The following is an 18,707-nucleotide window of genomic DNA, read 5'->3' as shown; positions in this document are numbered from 1 at the left end:
CAAAATTAAAAAACAAAAATGAATGCACAAGCACCATATATGCTGGGCGCCCAGCAAGTCATCCTCCTCCTGCATGCTGCGCCCACCTACTTCCGCCCACCTACTTCCGCCCACCTGGAATATTTGCGATTCAAGCTTCCGTTATTAAATAAATATTTACACATTTATTACAAAATATATCATTCATTATCTAGTACAAAGTACTTTGCAAAATATCTCGGATCAATGACCGTAAGCGGTGGATCGAATCTCCCTAGTATAGACGACGGAACTGATGCATCTGCCAGCATAAAACAGAGGAACAGAGGTAATGGTATCTGAGAAGCATTCTAATGGTGGCAGCGGTTGTGAGACGCATTCTAATGGTGGCAGCGGCTGTCCTGAACCTATTTAAGTGGAGTTGTGTCGTTTATAACGGTATTGGCGGGCAGTGAGTCAGCTGTCGCCGCCCCAGTGTCAGGTGATCCAGGGTGTTGGTGGTGTCTGTGGATGTTCTATACACACACCAGCCGCGCCATATGCCGGTGCTGTGACTCTGGTCAACATGGATCCCGGTGAAGAAGGTAGGCGGAGGCTGCTCACTCCTCTCTGTACCTCAGGAGCTCCGTCTGTACCTCAGGAGGAGCTCTTTGTTATTGTTCCTCACCTGCAGTAATTCCCGGGTCTATTGTTTACCCTCCCTGCCTCCCGCTGTTTTAATTGTTTTAAACAGTTCCTGTCTTTAATTAGCATATTTTATTTAGCTTGGAAGACGAGGCGTGTTTATGAGTAATGATGTAGCTGTGCATTTATCATAAGGTTCGCTTGTAGGGATTGTTTGATATAAAAATTAATAATAATAATAATAATAATTTTTATTTAGGTAAAGGTACATACATAAAGAGATTTTACAAAGTTTGTTGGCTTTATAGATAGAGCTAGTACATACAATGCCTAAAGCCACTATTACGCAAAGCGTTTCGGGCAGGAAAAAACACTAATGACTAAAGCTTAAAACTAATGGGTAAAAAGAAAAAAATGCGTTGAGTACAAATAAAAATAGAGGTAAAAGAGGGGGAACATTGTTGAAAAAGCAGCACAAATACAATTACAAATTATTACAGAAAATTACATTCAAACAGCGTTGATTTGAAAAACAAAAAAAAAACAAAAAACATACATGGGTTGACAATAGAGGGGTAAGGTAGGTTACAGGGAATTTATTAGGTATAGCTTCGATTTTAACTTAAACTGGTTGAGAGAGGTACAGTCTTTAACATGGTTGGGAAGGTCATTCCACATTCTGGGCCCCTTGATTTGTAGAGCATTTCTAGTTTAAGTCGTACTCTAGGAATATCAAAACTGTATTTATTTCTGGTGTGGTGCTCATGGGTTCTGTTACAACCTTCTATGAAGCTTTTGAGATCAGGATTGGCATTATAGTTTAGCGTTTTATATATGTATAATACACATGAGAGAATGTGCAGTGACTTAATGTCTAACATATTCAGAGATTTAAGTAGGGGTACCGAGTGATGTCTGGGGCCAGAATTGGATATTGTCCTAATAGCAGCTTTGTGTTGAGTAATTAGAGGACGTAAGTGATTTTGGGTAGTAGAGCCCCAAGCACAAATACCATAGTTGAGATATGGATAGATAAGGGAGTAATAGAGAGTCACCAGGGCAGGGCGTGGTACATAATATCTGATCTTAGAAAGAATGCCCACATTTTTTGAAACTTTTTTTGATATGTTTAGAATGTGTCCCTGGAAATTCAGCTTGTGGTCAATGAGAATGCCAAGGAATTTGCCATCTAATTTGTTACAAATTTGGGTATTGTTTATTTTGAGAATTGAATTAAATTGAAAATCAACTCGTCGGTGAAGGAAGATGTCAGCTCAAGTCGACGACGAACATCTTAGAGGAAGCTCTGGTTTAAGGAGACAAATGTCTGGTATGTTTTCTTTCACCTGGTGCCACTGTTCACTTAACACTGACAAGGGTATCCAGGATTTAGACAAATTTGAGGTTTGCATTCAGGGAAGGTCAGGTTTATTGAGATCGCCCTAGGCCAACTAAGCCTAAATCTAGACTTGGTCTCTGACATCAGAAGTCATTCCTGCAGAGTACATCAACATTCTGACAAAGATGGGGCCTGACGGCTGAGTGGAGAGCGCTTGGGATTCGTAGTCCCAAGATTCCGGGTTCGATCCCCGGTGGAGGCGGAAACAAATGGGCAGTGTCTTTCACCCTGATGCACCTGTTCACGGGCTGCTTCCTGGGAAGTGTGTAACAAAAAGGAGGCCTGGGCGAGGACCGGGCCCCGAGGGACGCTAAGCCTCGAAATCATCTCAAGGTAACCTTAAGATGTTAATTACGTGTCGCCCTTCAGTATTGAAAAATGATCGTATCTAGGCTATTCATATGCTAAGGAAAGTGCAGATATTGTGGTGAACCAAATGGCTCTTCCCTCAACCACTGCTTGCTCAGCAATAGTGAGTTGCAGCAGCTAGAGAACCACCTGTGCTAACAGGGTAAACAAAGTCTGACTAGATGATGATAGACATAAAAACATATGCTATCAAGTCTCTTCTACTCTCAGCAGGTTCTGTTGTCGACAGTACTCGTATGACCTTATCTAGAAAGGTCCCCGTGGCACCTCACTACGGTCAGTCATGTTACCTTTCTCCTAGGCTCAACTCGCCACTTAAGATCCAAAGCACCCATGGTCACAAGCTCCCCGTCTGAAGTCTAGCTCAACAGTGAGCTGGGCTCTGCTTCCTGGGGTGGGTTCGGTGCCCGCCGATGACATCACAGAAAGCTCGTTGCTGATTAGCCGAGCACCTGAGCCCCAACCAGTCATCTCTTACGATTTATGAGCTTGAGGCATGTGTCGTGACACTCCACCAAGCCCTGGATGTATCACCGCCCACCTGGGCACCATTTTGTTTCACAATCTGCCTCGGTTCGCCCCTTTACAGCCAAATATCATGCAAGATTGTGTATGACTCGTTCCTTCCTAACTTAGATTACAGCTTGGGCCGTCTGCGGTCTTTCTATCTAGATAGGTAAAAATGACTTGAGGCCGGAAAGGACGACTATTAGACGGCGATCATAACAGGCACCTAGTTTTCTCACCCATTCATTACCCATCTTGAGAGGTTATCTTGAGATGGTTTCGGGGCTTTAGTGTCCCCACGGCCCGGTCCTCGACCAGGCCTCCACCCCCAGGAAGCAGCCCGTGACAGCTGACTAACACCCAGGTACCTATTTTACTGCTAGGTAACAGGGGCATAGGGTGAAAGAAAACCTGCCCATTGTTTCTCGCCGGCGCCTGGGATCGAACCCAGGACCACAGGATCACAAGTCCAGCGTGCTGTCCGCTCGGCCGACCGGCTCCCTCACCCACACACAACCTCTAAAAATTCCACAGACTATGCTAAAGTGTCAAGAGGGATATAAAGGCTACTATAATAGCTTGACCAACTAATTTTGTATAATTATACAAACTGGACACAAAACTCATTACATTGCAGCCTTCCAGGAAGAGAGGGGGTGCAATGCATCTTGCAATTTTTCTTCCAGGAAGAACACAGGGATCACAAGCCCCAGGGCTATATTGTATTAAAGTGCAGCTTTTTTTTTGAAGACCAACTAGAACGTTTTGGTCCGCCCTGAACTACAAATGCTCTGCACCAGCTAGAAAATTTTTCTGAATGGGGAAATTTGGCCATATCAAAGGATTGTGAATGTTGGATTCAATATGTTTAAACACTGCATTATTTTGGTTCTGTGATACTTTACATTACTGGACCAGTTTATATCTTTCACTCCGTAAATTTATGAATAGGTTTTGAAATGTTAGTTCATGCTTCTGATACATAATGAAAACATAATAGAATACAGTACTAAATATAAGTTGCGAAAGTTATAAAAAACTTTAATGGAATGGTACTAAAGATTTTAAACTGGTCCAGAGGTTGTCATTGAAGCAGTCCATTTCATCTAATGTTTTTTTTGTAACATTAAATTTTGTGTTTGTATTTTAATTTAATGTTTTTGTACTATAGTAGTCAGCTATACTCTTGCTAATGGTTTGTGTGTATAGAGTAACTAACTCTTCACGTTTTAAAATTTATTATCTATATATTGTAATCCCATTGTGTAATAGTTTAATAAATTTAATTCTCCAAACAGGAGAGGGTGGGGGGGATGGAGGCCTTGAAGCCGTCTGTGCAGTAGCAGAGGTCGACACAGTCGTGCGCTATGTAAAACGAGTAGCGTCTGTTATGCTTGAAGATGACGACGAACCATCGGTTGAACTTCAAACTGCTCTTAACGCTCCGCAGTACTTGGAGGTTATTCGGAAATTTGTTGGAGACTCTCAGTCCAAATCGCTCCTCATACAAAGATGTGCTACCAAAGGTAATGGTATTTTGTAGTGTAGTATTATACAGTTAGAATATATTGGTATTAGATAGGGATTGAGGATATTTTGTGAAAATGTTAATGTGCAATATATATTAATGTTAATGTCTGAAAAATCACACTATTGATACAGATATTGATACACACTATTGAGGCTATTGATACAGTAGATTGAAAGTAACATTCCCAGAAGTGTGGGATGAATGCCATAGAAACCAAAGAATGTCAGACAGCTGTTGACAGTTTAAGGGCTAAAGCTACTGTTTGATTATGCAGCCCATTCTCCTGTTTTGGTAGTGCTAATAGTAACGATGAGGACCATCACGGTTGGGGTTATTATTTTATTTTCAGTGTCACGACCTTTTTCCCCACTACTCAGCTCACGTTGTCTAGGGGTTTTTGATGCTTTCAGTTGAGCCAATGGAGACACAAGTAGGGAAAACAGCCAAGTAGATATGACACAAATATCTATTTATAAAACATAATATTACATAACAGAATTAATTCCTTGTAACTCGATGCATTCAGAAAGAAAAATATTATCTTATAACCCTAATGGGGCTCGGTTCCCCTATAGCTGTTAGTCCGACACTGGAACTGTGCACTCCTCCACCACCTCTGTCATCCAGTGTCACACACACATAAATCCCGAGGAAATCTGGACTCTCTTAGAAACTGCTCAGTAGGTTGTCGGTGTACTCTACCCTTCCTTGCAACCCCGTTAATACAACCCTGTGGCTTATCTTATGGTATGGCTGGAGAAATCCCTCGGCAAACAAAGACTGGTCAGACAGCTGCTGCTCCGCGTCTAGTGAAAATGGCGTCTGTCGCTGTCCTCTCACTCCCCCCTTAATACACTATCTTTCAACATTTCCAATCAAAACCCTTACTAATACCATTTACCATATTCTCTATGTAGATTTTTTGATACTCCATTTTTCCTTCACATAGTTTTGCTATACAATACACCTTATTCCTGAATGATCTCCAGCTCAAAGGAACTACAGTACTTTGCTGGGCGGGTAATATCAGTCACTCGCGGCCTCCTAGTTGCCAGGTGCAGATTAATTTCAAGAAAACACACTAATCAACTCCTCTATATTAATAAACAATTTATAATAGTCAAACCTCCACAGGAGGTAAGATTCGTAACAAGGACCATAATACATATACCAACGTACAACATAATTTGAAAGTAGAAATCTGTACTATTGAATTTGGACAAAGCAGAAAAGGTTTTGTATTTGTTGCAAACACAATCTAAACTAACCTAACCTTCCTAGGCCTAATACCCATTATCTTGGGCCTAATATAGTGTGTGTGCACTATACAGTACTAGGCCTAGGAATATTTAAGTGTTTTTTTAGCTTCATTTTTTGGATTCTATAAAGTGAATAGTACCAAATTCTATTATCTAATTGCTTAGTATGTCAATCTTTGTACTATGGTGCACTTAGTTTAAAATTACTATCTAAACGAAAGAATGGGTTGGATTATGACTGTGAAGGTGATAAAGTAATCCTATACTCTGTATGTGAAGGTATTGAGTTAAAATAAGGTAAAAGGTATTGCCAATGCAGAGTGAGCAGACAAGATTTCTTACATGAATCAACAACAAACAGGTTAGCTGCTGCTAGAGAGGGCAAGGTAATTTTGTTCTAATCATTGGGCAGTGTCTATATACTAGCTGAACTGTAGAACCTATATTATATTAATTTGTCTGGAGTCCTATCAACATTCACTACACAAACCATATAGGCACTATTGCCAATTGGCAGCAGGTGTGAGGTCATTCCTTTTGACAGAGCGTGTCACTTTTGTTACAAAAAGAAGTCCAATACATTATTCTTTGTTTTACACACTATTTTACGCTGATGTTCTGAGGTGTTTGAAAAGACTGGTTCATTGTATACATTGTACTTCATAAGTGTTTGCATCTGTTTCATTCTTTCCTATATGGAGTTAGGTAATTTTTTTTATTTTCTGAAAGATTATTATATTAACACTTTGGCATCCTGATGATGCTCTCGGTATCATGCATTCATTTTTGCATATTCTTATTAAGTATAAACATTGTGAGTGAAAGAATTTACAATTGGGTTGTGTGCTCAGCGGCAATGCCCGGCCTTGCCCTCCGGTGCGATGCAGGTGGCCCGCCGGGCATGCAAAAGTGTTAATAATTATATAATGTAATTGTTACAATGCATAATTTAAATTATGTAATTATTTAATATTTACAGAAGAAACAGAAGAAGGGGAGAGATGGAGGAGGAAAAGGAGGTGGTGTATCTAATCTCGACTGGTGTACATTTTACCTCGATAAAAATGAACAGGTTAATATGAATTCCTGAATTTTCACGAGTACAGGCAACCCTTGTTTTATATGAGTTTGAAGGCACATATTCACACCTGTATAGATTTGACCTCTAAAGTATTAAAACTGTAAAGTTTAGAAATTTGACGTAAGGTTTACAGTACACGGGTTTTGGTGCATGACTTCCTAATGCCAAGTTGTGGCGGTGACTTCTCACAATTATCTTTGGTTTCTTCACTCTTTGGATCACGTTCTTGAGTCATTACACTGCTGTGATCATTGTTTTCCAAGATGAATTGCTATTCTTTATACAGTACTGTACTTCTTTACTCAGTCATTTATTTAAAGTTGTATTGATATAATTTGATCAGGCTAGTTCTTACAGTAACATTCATGCAAAATAGTGTAAATTAAACAACTAATTTTGGCAACTATAGCATAATTTTAGAGGAGCAATACCAGAGTTTATTAAATTTTTAAAATATTTTGACGAGATTTCAACATTTATATTTCTTCTACCTTTTCAGCATCCTGTGTATCAAGCGAGGTGGAGTAATTGAGGCAGACAAGTCGATCGCGTCCCAGATACGTACCTTGAACCTGAGTGATGGCTCACCATACGAGACACTGCATGCAATCGTTGCAAATGCTGTTGCTCCATATTTTAAATCGTTTGTTAAAGAATCCGGCAAGATTGAGAGGCAAGTATTTAGCTTTTCTTTGTATTTTACAAGTGTAAGTTTCAGTGTGTGTGTTATTGTGGGTTGATTGTACCGCAATTCATTAATTATTCTTCTCTTCACATTAGAGATGGAGATAAAATGGCACCATCAGTTGAAAAAAAGATTGCAGAGTTGGAAATGGGCCTCCTGCATTTGCAACAGAATATTGATATCCCAGATATATCTCTGCCCATCCATCCAACTGTTGCACAGGTTAGCCACTTTCTATGTCAAATATTATGTAGTTTACAATTAAGGTTTCATGACATAAATGAATTGTGTTGAAATTTATAGGTTATGAGAGGTAAACAGCAGTAGCTGACAAGGAAGTGTTAAGTTTGAAGTACAGTAAAGCAAGACTATCAATGTATGTGCAAATCCACAAGGGCCGTGACGAGGATTCGAACCTACTTCTGAGAGCATCCCAGACGCTGCCTTAATGCTCTCGAGACGTAGGTTCGAATCCTCGTCACGGCCCTTGTGGATTTGTTCATTGATGCATCACGCTATTGTAATTTCTGTGTGTAATGTATGTGTAAGTTGAGCCTTAAGAACAAACTGAGTGAAATGTAATGCATTGTTTTTTTTTTTTTAGTTGTTACATGGGTAAAAGGTGCCAATTGACCTTTTGCAACATGGCCTATCTCTACTGCTTTGAGCTGCTTTATCAAATGGCTACTTGAATCAAAGGGAATGCTAATTGTAAGAGTGGAATATGATGTAAATAAAATCATGAAAGTTTACTTTTTTGAACTTGATTAACATAGCATTAAATGTATACTGTATTTAATAAATGCACATTTGGTGTATGAGTTCATTCTCTATTTTTGTAAATATTGTATGGCATGTTTTGTTTACAGGTTATCAAGAAGTGTGCCGATGAAGGAACACGTCCTAAGGTTGCTGACTTTGGTGATAGAGTAGAAGATTCAAATTTCCTCAACCAGCTACAGAATGGAGTGGCTAGGTGGATCAGGGAGATCCAGAAGGTATTGCATATTAGATATTTAAATTATATTTCTAGTAGTAATTAACATATAGGCAAAATCCTGGTCAGGATAAATATATAGTGCATGCTCTTGTATTTGTTGAAATATAGCTGTAACCAATATTAATAACCAAAGCGAGCACTTTGTCATGGGTTCGGATCCTGGCCGGGGAGGATTTACTGGGCGCAAATCCTTAACTGTAGCGTCTGTTTAACGCAACAGTAAAATGTGTACTTGGTTGTAAAAACGATTCTTCGCGGCGGGGATCGTATTCCAGGGACCTGCCCGAAATGCTACGCATAGTAATGGCTGTACAAGAATGTAACAACTCTTGTATATATCTCAAAAAAAAAAATATATAGGCATATGACATAAATAGGCATTAAGTGCATATTTTCTTGGATACCAATTATAATTTAACCCTTAAGAGCAGTTGTCATGTGTTGATTCCCCCGGGCTAATACGCTTATCGTCTTGTGTGGATTTCTGTTGTTGTTGTCCGGTTTGTATACCCATAATGGTAATAAAGGGTATAATAGCTCTTGATGCGTGTAATGAGTAGCGTATACAGTACCTAGACCTATGTTAAAATCTTAGTTTTTGTTTTTTAATTGCTCAAATCGAGGTTATAGTAACTAACCTCTAGTAACCTGTGATTGCCAAGTCACATTTTGGTCTTTCCCGTCAGTGTCGGAATCTCTGGTTGATATTCCCAGACAAAATAGGAGACTATTCCCAGACCAGCAAAGGAGTGGGTAGTAATGCAATTTCTTGGGTGAGCTGTGCCAGGGGGGAACAGATTTAAGTATTATATGAATAAAGAATTTAGTACATATTACTGTTCATTGTAGGTCTATATGCAGTGCTTGATTAGTTTTGTACCTATTTATATGCACTAAATGTACATAAGCTAAGTATTCAGTACAAAAAAATTCTAATAGATAAAACCATGAACATCGCCCAATTTCATCATTTGAGCCTCGTCAACACAAGTTGACAAATTGTGTGTATACTGTAATGCAGATGTGTTGATTTTTCCACCTGGCTACTGTACACGTCTCACATGACTGAAAAAGAAGCAGGATTTCTTTGGGCCGAGTTGGCACTTTAGATGACAAGTCACTCTTCAAGGGTTAATGAATTACTAGTTGGAGCTCAAAAGTTAAGGGGATAATTATATTGCATATTTGCTAGTATAAAAGAAATGTGAAGGAAGTTTTTTGGTGTAGCTAATATAATTTCATTGATGTGATACGTAGAAAATGTAAAATAATTGTAATGGATTACCCGATTGGTAAATGGTGAATAGCCTTATTCCATAAATCTGCAAACCTATTACCAAACCAGTATTTATCTAAGCTTTTTCCAAATCTCGACTTTATCCAGTGTGTGTTCATTGTTTTGTTCTATTTTGTTTACTTAGCACCCTATTAATAACATGCTTGTTATACCCTTTCGTCCATTTGTATATCTCATTTATGCTAACCCTTTATTGAATAGTTAACAAAAAGTGGACTACATTTGCACTGTAAATTTCCATAAAATACTATACTGACTTGGTCTGAAATGTGTCCATAAATAGACTAGTTAAATCTTTGAAAAACTTAACTAAATGTACCCAAGCAGTTGCTGATATACTGTGTAACATTCATGCCTTTTGAAATTACATCTAAGCTGATAGTATGTAATATCTTTGTAAATCAGGTGACCAAGCTGGACAGAGATCCATCAAGTGGTACTGCCTTGCAAGAGATAAGCTTCTGGCTCAACTTAGAAAGGGCTCTACTTAAAATACAAGATAAGCGAGAAAGCTTAGAGGTTGCGCTTACGCTGGATGTCTTGAAGCATGGGAAACGTTTTCATGCAACGGTGTCATTCGATACCGATACTGGTAAGTAAGAGGATAATATAAAGAACATGCATATTGAGGTCATGTTTAAGTATTATAGATATGCAGTATAAATTAGTGTTAATTTATCGGATCTTAATCAAATATGTACGTTTATCATTACAGGTCTAAAACAGGCTTTGGCAACAGTGAATGATTATGCTCCTCTCATGAAGGATTTCCCATTGAATGACCTCTTGGCAGCCACAGAGTTGGAGAAGATCCGCTCGGCTGTACAGGCTATCTTTAACCACCTTCGGAAGATTAGATCAACAAAGTATCCTATTCAGAGAGCGTTAAGACTGGTGGAGGCTATTTCAAGAGATTTGTCATCCCAGATCTTAAAGGTTAGCATTATGATGATTAAAATATAAATTAAACTAAAATATGTGCATACATTAAAAACAAAAAGTTTAAATATTGATGTTTGAAATAGTGCTATAGGTGAAATCAAGTTAAAGTAGGGATAAAAACAGTCTTGGCTCCAGAGATGAGGTTGCTAGCTTAATATAAGTTTATTCATTAGAAACTATTAACTTGGTGTACCTGGAAGATCTGTCTTTTATCACTTATATATGTTGACCATATCAACACCTTTATGTTGATATGGTATGATATTGATATGTTGATATGATCTGCACTCACTATGTGAATATTTAATGTTAACTACACAGGTCCTGGGAACGCGTCGTCTGATGCATATTGCTTTTGAGGAGTTCGAGAAGGTGATGAGCCAGTGCTTTGATGTGTTCATTGCTTGGGACGATGAATATGAAAAGCTTCAGGGCCTTCTTCGGTAGGTATCCAATTCAACTTTTTTTTTCTTTGGAATTTTGTATCTAATATTTTCCCACCTGCATTTTTGTATGTTATTGACATCTTTAAAAATAGTCTATATTTTTTAACTGCATTGAGAATAATATTTTAGGCTAATATTTAATTGGTTAAATATTACATAAGTATTAGTATAAATTTGTTTAGGTAATATATTTGATACCAGTATAATATGCAGGCGATGAGTCACAATAACGTGGCTAAAGTATGTTGACCAGACCACACACTAGAAGGTGAAGGGACGACGACGTTTGTCATCGTCCCTTCAAGTACTTGAGAAAGGTCCAGGACTGACCGAAACGTCGTCGTCCCTTCATCTTCTAGTGTGTGGTCTGGTCAACACCAGTATAATATATTGATTAATTTTCTTTACAGAGACATTGTGAAAAAGAAGCGCGATGAGCAGCTGAAAATGGTATGGCGAGTATCTCCTGCTCACAAGAAGTTGCAGTTACGTATGGAGCAAATGCGCAAGTTCCGTCGTCAGCACGAACAACTACGAACCGTCATAGTGCGGGTTCTTCGACCAACTGTGGTGAAGACGACAACTCTAGCGGATGGTGATACAGCAGAACTCAAGCCGGAGATGGATGCTGCTGATTTAAATGCCATTGAAGAAGTATGAGCACCCATTTATAATTTTTTAATAGTGTTAGATCTTGCCAAGAATAATACGGGTTACTGAATCGATAGAATCTGATTAGTACTGTAATTTGTAATGTTATATTTTTACATTTGTATATGTGCCATATGTATTTCTTGCTAGTCATATTTTTCTTTAAACTATACAGCTCAAAGCCCGAAATTTAATTAAACTCGTGCATGGTACAATCCTCACCCTCTTACATTTTTCATCATCAATTACCTGTCCCATTTGTGAAATACTCAAGATTAATACGTTGTTTCTTAAGACATATTACTAAATTATGTCCGTGTTTTAAACCAGGTTTATATACTAATTAAAGAGCAAGGGTAAGTACTCTCATCTTCAAGGCTTAGAGCACGTTCACCCTTCACTTTTCCATTTGAAAATTCTATTTTCCTTATACTAAAAGCCCTGGTTAGAAGAGGTAGCTAATAGGGTTGCATGGAGGAGTACTGTATACAGACAGTGTACTGCATACAGTGTATGCAGGAGTACTCCTCTACATACACTGTATGCAGAGGAGTACTGTAGTATGTGCCCTGATGAACAGATGTATGGATGTTGAAATGGACAGATGCATTTGTTTGAACGATAGTGTAAAGGATGCATATTTAATTTAAAAATTATAAAAATTGGTAAATAAGGTTGCGTTAATCAAATTGATTTAATCATTCTGTGCAAATGTTGGGCTGGCAAATGGGCGAGCTTGAAAGGACGACAACGAATGAGAAGCCAAGATGGCCATTCGTGGTTAATGAGTGTGAGGAAGCGTGTGTGAGAAGAGTGCACAAGAAATTGCAGAAAACAAGGGAAAATGGAATTTTGAAAGAAGCACTTTAGACTTTACATGAAGCAGTGGATTGCTGCTGCTGCAATTGTATTGCTGTAGTGTGATGGTGCTGGTTCTCTGCAGTGCTGAAACATTTAGTGTGGGAATAAGCTCACATGGATGGGGTACCTTTCTTTTGTTTTTACTGTAGTATTTTTCTTGACTGATGCCTCCCAACCTCCATGAAGGTGAGGAATTGTACTGTATTCTGTAACTTTTGGGTCAAAAGTTACTTGGGTAACATAAAAGTAATTTGGGCAAGTAAAAAGTTCCTTCTTGGGTAACTCTAAGGAGACCTACGAAGCAGTGAAGGGAACTAGCACTTCGTGCCAGCTAGTGTTAAGGAATGCACATATTTTAATAACAAATTTTGTTATTTAAGGTTTGTCAACATTTTTACCTATCCTTCACCAGAACCATTAGCTAAATTTACCCTTTGTCATCGTTGTTTTAGGTTAATCTAGCCTACGAAAATGTGAAGGAAGTTGATGGACTAGATATTAGCAAAGAGGGAACAGAAATGTGGGAGGCTGCACTGAAGCGTTACGATGAACGAATTGACCGTGTGGAGGTAAGTGTGAAACGTTAAATTATGGTGTACTATTACAGAATATTTCCCTGAATTTGTCAAGCATTTTTTGTAGATGGAAACTATTATTATGAATATATTTATGTAACATTTCTTGCCTTTAGTATTATACTCGTCATAATGAACAGCATTTTTATTGATGAATCAAAGTGATATGAACAGTGCTGTATATATTCAAGGCATTAGGACTTGGAGATAGAGTAGTACTACAATTTATTGTCCTCATTTGTATCTGTTTTATTGACTGCATCCCTGTCAATCGAATGAATAATCATATTTTCCAATACTTTATAGTTATAAATTAAAATAATTTATCGTACCTACAGTATACATATAGTACTAGGGGACTTGTGTTTTTAATACACCATGTTAAGTGTTTTCTTTACAAATTCAGGTAGATAAAGTACTTTGTTTTATAAACTGCAAATTTAGAAAATAATATTACAGCTTTAAATAATTATTTATAATTTTATTCAGACACGCATCACAGCTCGCCTGAGGGACCAATTGGGTACAGCCAAGAATGCCAATGAGATGTTCCGCATATTTTCTCGTTTCAATGCCTTGTTTGTGCGTCCACACATTCGAGGTGCCATCAGGGAGTATCAGACACAGCTCATTCAGCGAGTGAAGGATGACATTGAGAGCCTTCATGAAAAGTTTAAGGTAGGTACAATGCTACTTTATTAATAAAAGGGTGTCTATTTATGATTTTTAATGGTTTTGCACAACCTGAATTTTTTCATGTACTTTACTATACATTTTAAGTTCATTGTATTTATTGAAATGTTTGTAGTAATATTATTGTTAACATTTTAGGTCCAGTATCCTCAAAGCAAATCGTGTCGAATGAGTCATGTTCGAGACATCCCTCCTGTATCTGGATCCATTATTTGGGCCAAGCAGATTGATCGTCAGCTAACTGCTTACATGAGACGAGTAGAGGATGTTCTCGGCAAGGGCTGGGAAAGCCATGTTGAAGGGCAGAAACTCAAAGGAGATGGAGATTCTTTTAGACTGAAGTTGAATACTCAAGATATATTTGATGACTGGGCAAGAAAGGTATGTTTTCCTTTGTTTTGCATTGATTTGTTTAGTCAATTCGTCATCAAAACTATACATAAGAAATTGTAATTGCAGCATGGGTAATCTTTTCCAGTTTATCAGTATAGGTTTTTAACAAGCTTAAACAAATTTAACATATGCTCAGTTCACATTATTTTATCTAATGCTGCCAATAGTAAATATATATTATTTAACAAACATTAGTACAGTAACAAATAATGAAATTAAATTACTATTATTGCAAAGTGTCATATATGTATCTCTCTCATTTAGAGAAGTAACTGCAAAGTTCAATGGTCTTCGTACTCTGCAATACACAGACCTTACATGGGCCAAAATATAATAAAATAAGACTCCTGGGATAATTGCATCAGAAAAGTGGTTGTGGTCTTGGGCAAGATGCTTGAAGAATGAGAATCTGCTACTAGAATAGCAATTGAGAAAGTGCAGTAAAGTATTACAGGCTTATTAGTTAATTTGAGATTATTTACTTATTTATTTATTTATATACAAGAAAGTACATTGGGTTTTAGAGAGTACATAGCATTGATGTTTTTAAATTCTTGTAAAGCCACTAACACGCATAGCGTTTCGGGCAGAAACACTATCTATTTTGTTATATTACATATTTCAAGTTTTCTGAGGTGGCAGTATTAAAATTCAATTTATCAATATACAGTAACGAATTCTATTCCAAAATGACGCATGGTGAACCCCTTTATCCTGCATGTGGCCTCTATCCCCCCCCCCCCCGTAATAATGCAATAGTATAAATAGAATAAGGAACAGTAATGTTTACAAATGCTGATGGTATGACATCTTAGCATTTGAAATTGCAAAAAAGGTACAAGAGATGCAGCCACACAATTGTAACTACATAAATTAAAATTTAAAAATAATCGTAGAGTGATACTGTCTATTCAAGGAGCTATAACGTTACCAAAGAAATGATACGAAGGAGTATCATTGCTATTGAAAATGCATTCGAGTATTTAAGAAAACCTGTGGTAGAGATTGGGGATGCACAGGATTATATAATGGACATGGTAATGATAGAAAACAAGGTAAGGTAAGTATCAGGGGGAAAGTGCCAAGCTATTACGACTATATAGCACTGGAAAGCAGTCAGGATAAGGATTTGGGATGGGACGGGGGGAAAAGAATGGTGCCCAACCACTTGCGGACGGTCGGGGATTGAACGCCGACCTGCATGCAGCGAGACTGTTGCTCCCGTCCAGCCCAAGTAGTTGGGCTAGAAAACAAGACAATGTTAGTAGTGATCGTACAATATCCTCTTAAGAGCAGGAGGCTCTGGAAGAGTATAATGAGGACAACAGTCTTAAGGTCATAAATAGGATACCAATGGGAGCCAAGCTCCTAGTGCTTGGAGCTTGGCTTGCTCGGTGCCTTGCTCGGTGATGTTATTGCACAGATAAATTGTACTATGTCATGGGTTCGTATCCTGGCTGGGGAGGATTTACTGGGCGCTAATCCTTAACTGTAGCCTCTGTTTAACGCAACAGTAAAATGTGTACTTGGATGAAAAAACGATTCTTTGTGGCAGGGGATCGTATTCTAGGGACCTGCCCGAAACGCTACGCGTACTAATGGCTGTACAAGAATGTAACAACTGTATATATCTCTCAAAAAAAAAAAAAAAAAAAAAAAAAAAAAAAAAAAAAAAAAAAAAAAAATTGACTGGATGATGGATTCCAATGGAGATGGTGACATGGGGCAAACTTTATGGAAAGTGCAGAGAAAGAGGTACTTCCTAGGAAAGCATTATGGGTGGTGGTAATATTACACTTAATGCTTTACTTTGAATTACTTGAATACCACTAGTTAGTAGGCCGGGTTTTGTCATTTTGTATCTTACAATTTGCCTCCAAAAATTAATACTGTCTTCAAACATTTAAACTTTCAAGTTATTGGCCTAAATAAACGTTAAGAGTCTAGGGTAAATAATAAAATGAGAAAGGTAAAAGAAATGCCTGCTAACGGTAAATGAATTAGTTAAATCCACATTATACAAGTAAAGGCAGCATAGGCAAGGGTTGTGCAGCAAGCCAACCTTACTGAACAGTTACTAACCGTTCAATAAATAATTATTATAAACTCCTGGGGGAAATTTCTCATTATCTAAAATGTTTACATTAACAAAGCCATAAATACTAAGTAAAAGCATAGTCGTGAATAATTATATAAACTGCAGACGAGGAGTCGCAATAACGGGGCTGAAAATATGATGACCAAACCATACGTCAGAAAATTGAAGGAACGACAACTTTTCGGTCCGTCCTGGTGTACCGGCGTAAAGTAGCACAGTATTAAGTCTAGTATAACAATCTAGGGTAGTTCCAATGTTGTAATGTATCTACATCTAATATACCCTTTCCTCATACTTGTGAGCATAGCACATTTTCCTGTATGACATTATGAATACAATTCACTGTGAATACTATGGAAGGTTTTAATTTTTATAGTTATTATTATTTAACCTTTGAGCTTAATAGATTCATGAAAGTAGACAGATATGACTGCTAATGAAAAAGATTGAATTTTCCGATTGAAAGATTAAATTACGTGTTGTTGCTGCTTGTCGATATAGTTGATGAACTTTTGTCCGTTGGTATTGTCCATATGTTGTACATAATTTCTTGTTTAATTAATGTCTTGTAATATTTCATTTAGGTTCAGCAACGCAATTTGGGTGTGTCTGGCCGCATCTTTGCAATTGAAATGCTTCGATCAAAGACCGGTAAAGGAAATGAGTGCAAGTTAAAAGTTAATTTCTTGCCAGAAATCATCACACTGTCCAAAGAGGTGAGTAAATTTAAATTTATGCCAAATATGCTTCTGCCATCAATTTCAGAAAATAATAATGTTTGAAGCCCCATTGGCCAGTTTAATGCTTTTGTTATATTCTGAGCTGGCCATACAGTCCAACCTCAATTCAACGAACTACATGGAACCAACCCCAATTTGTTGTAACCAGAGATATCTCCAGGATGCATTTCCCATGCCTTATGGGTCAATTTCCCTTAGTGAAGTTTTCATTTCAACCTACAACAGACCACTACCAAATGAACATGTCTAGAAAAAAAATATTACATCTAGCTTATTTCTCACATTCCCAGCCTCAAAACTGTTTGAAAAGGTAACTGGACCATATCTGAGTTAGCAGAAACCTTGATCACTCAGAATAACAACAAACCATAGAATTTGGTTTTTAAATATCGTAAATAATTTAATTAAGGCTCCAACTGTTTTGTGTAATGTTGAGTCCATCTACAAAAACCATCAAAACTGTGATTGGAGCCATATTATTGGTTATCACTCATTCCATAATATTTTTGACCCTCAAAGGGTTGTTTTCACAGAGCGAAATTTTAATTTCAGCCTGTCGTACGAAAGCCAACTACTAAGAGAACCTTCCTGTAGAGAGGTTTAACTACATCTAGCATTTTATACCCTAGTTTTGAAATCTCATTTTCAGAGGAGGGACCCATATTATTGAACGAAAACTGGGGCATCTCGATTAAAATGAACCATAGAAATTGGTTTTAAATGTGATAATTGGCTTTCCCAAAACCTCTTACTTATTTACTTACTATGACAATCTTTTAAAAACGTGATTGAAGCCATAGGGGTAGAACAGAACGCGACACCGTCGTATCCTGTTCTACATGGAGCCATGTTAAGTGCTTCCATTCATACCTAATATTTCCTACGCTTTATGGGCTGATTACACTGAGCGAAATTATAATTTCAAGCTGTCATACAAGGGCAATTGCCAAGAGAACCTGTCTGATAAAGATTTAACCACATCCAGCATATTTGTTATGCATAAGCCTTGAAATCTCGTTTTCAAAAGATAAAGGGCCCATATATTTTACTGACCAAAAACTCTGCAATTGGGGGGGGGGAACATAGTTTAGTTTTAAATATGCTCAGTGACTTTCCCAAGTCTTGACTATTTCTTGTAATATTGCTTCCATGTATGAGCTCGGGTCTCAACATCCAAAGCAAATCCACACATCCCCTGCTTCAGCGAACTCTTGTTCGTCAAATTTGGCAAGTAAATCGGGCATGGAAAGTGTTCCAACTGGAGATTCGCTGAATTTTTGTGTTGAATTGAGATGCCACTGTACTTCATTAATTGAACAATTGAGATTTGCAGGGAAGAAAATCACGTGCAGAGAAAGCTGAACTGCATGTGACATTTTTAATTTATTATACTTGGCCAACCATGATCCATTGAATCCCTGTAAGACTAGGGTTTTTGACTGTCCAAATCCAAGAAAGTTCAATGAAAAACTAAATTTTGTGAAAATGTTAATGCAATTTGTTGAAAGTTTTCCAGTGGGAGTGCTAATCTTTTGGTCTTCTATGGGCTGATACTTTTGGGTAATCAAGGTAAGAGG

The 18,707-nt window shown here is 37.7% G+C and overlaps 1 protein-coding gene across 1 annotated transcript in view; it reads left to right on the top strand.

The window, feature by feature from the left end:
* Window positions 1–430: 430 nt before the first annotated feature.
* The window catches only part of LOC123746715 (dynein heavy chain, cytoplasmic-like), a 76,237-nt gene continuing 57,960 nt past the window's right edge, over window positions 431–18,707 (top strand). Inside the window, 15 exon segments of the mRNA XM_069316779.1 lie at window positions 431–563; window positions 4,177–4,404; window positions 6,648–6,659; window positions 6,662–6,740; window positions 7,249–7,422; window positions 7,530–7,656; window positions 8,304–8,432; window positions 10,137–10,323; window positions 10,447–10,667; window positions 10,995–11,116; window positions 11,530–11,773; window positions 13,084–13,200; window positions 13,696–13,884; window positions 14,038–14,280; window positions 16,975–17,106. Coding sequence (XP_069172880.1) covers window positions 545–563; window positions 4,177–4,404; window positions 6,648–6,659; window positions 6,662–6,740; window positions 7,249–7,422; window positions 7,530–7,656; window positions 8,304–8,432; window positions 10,137–10,323; window positions 10,447–10,667; window positions 10,995–11,116; window positions 11,530–11,773; window positions 13,084–13,200; window positions 13,696–13,884; window positions 14,038–14,280; window positions 16,975–17,106 — 2,223 coding nt within the window. The 5' untranslated portion in view covers window positions 431–544.

Source organism: Procambarus clarkii, chromosome 85 (assembly GCF_040958095.1).
Source record: "Procambarus clarkii isolate CNS0578487 chromosome 85, FALCON_Pclarkii_2.0, whole genome shotgun sequence".
Lineage (NCBI taxonomy): Eukaryota > Metazoa > Arthropoda > Malacostraca > Decapoda > Cambaridae > Procambarus > Procambarus clarkii.
Note: the sequence above shows the minus strand (reverse complement) of the source record. Positions and strands in the feature narration are given on the sequence as shown.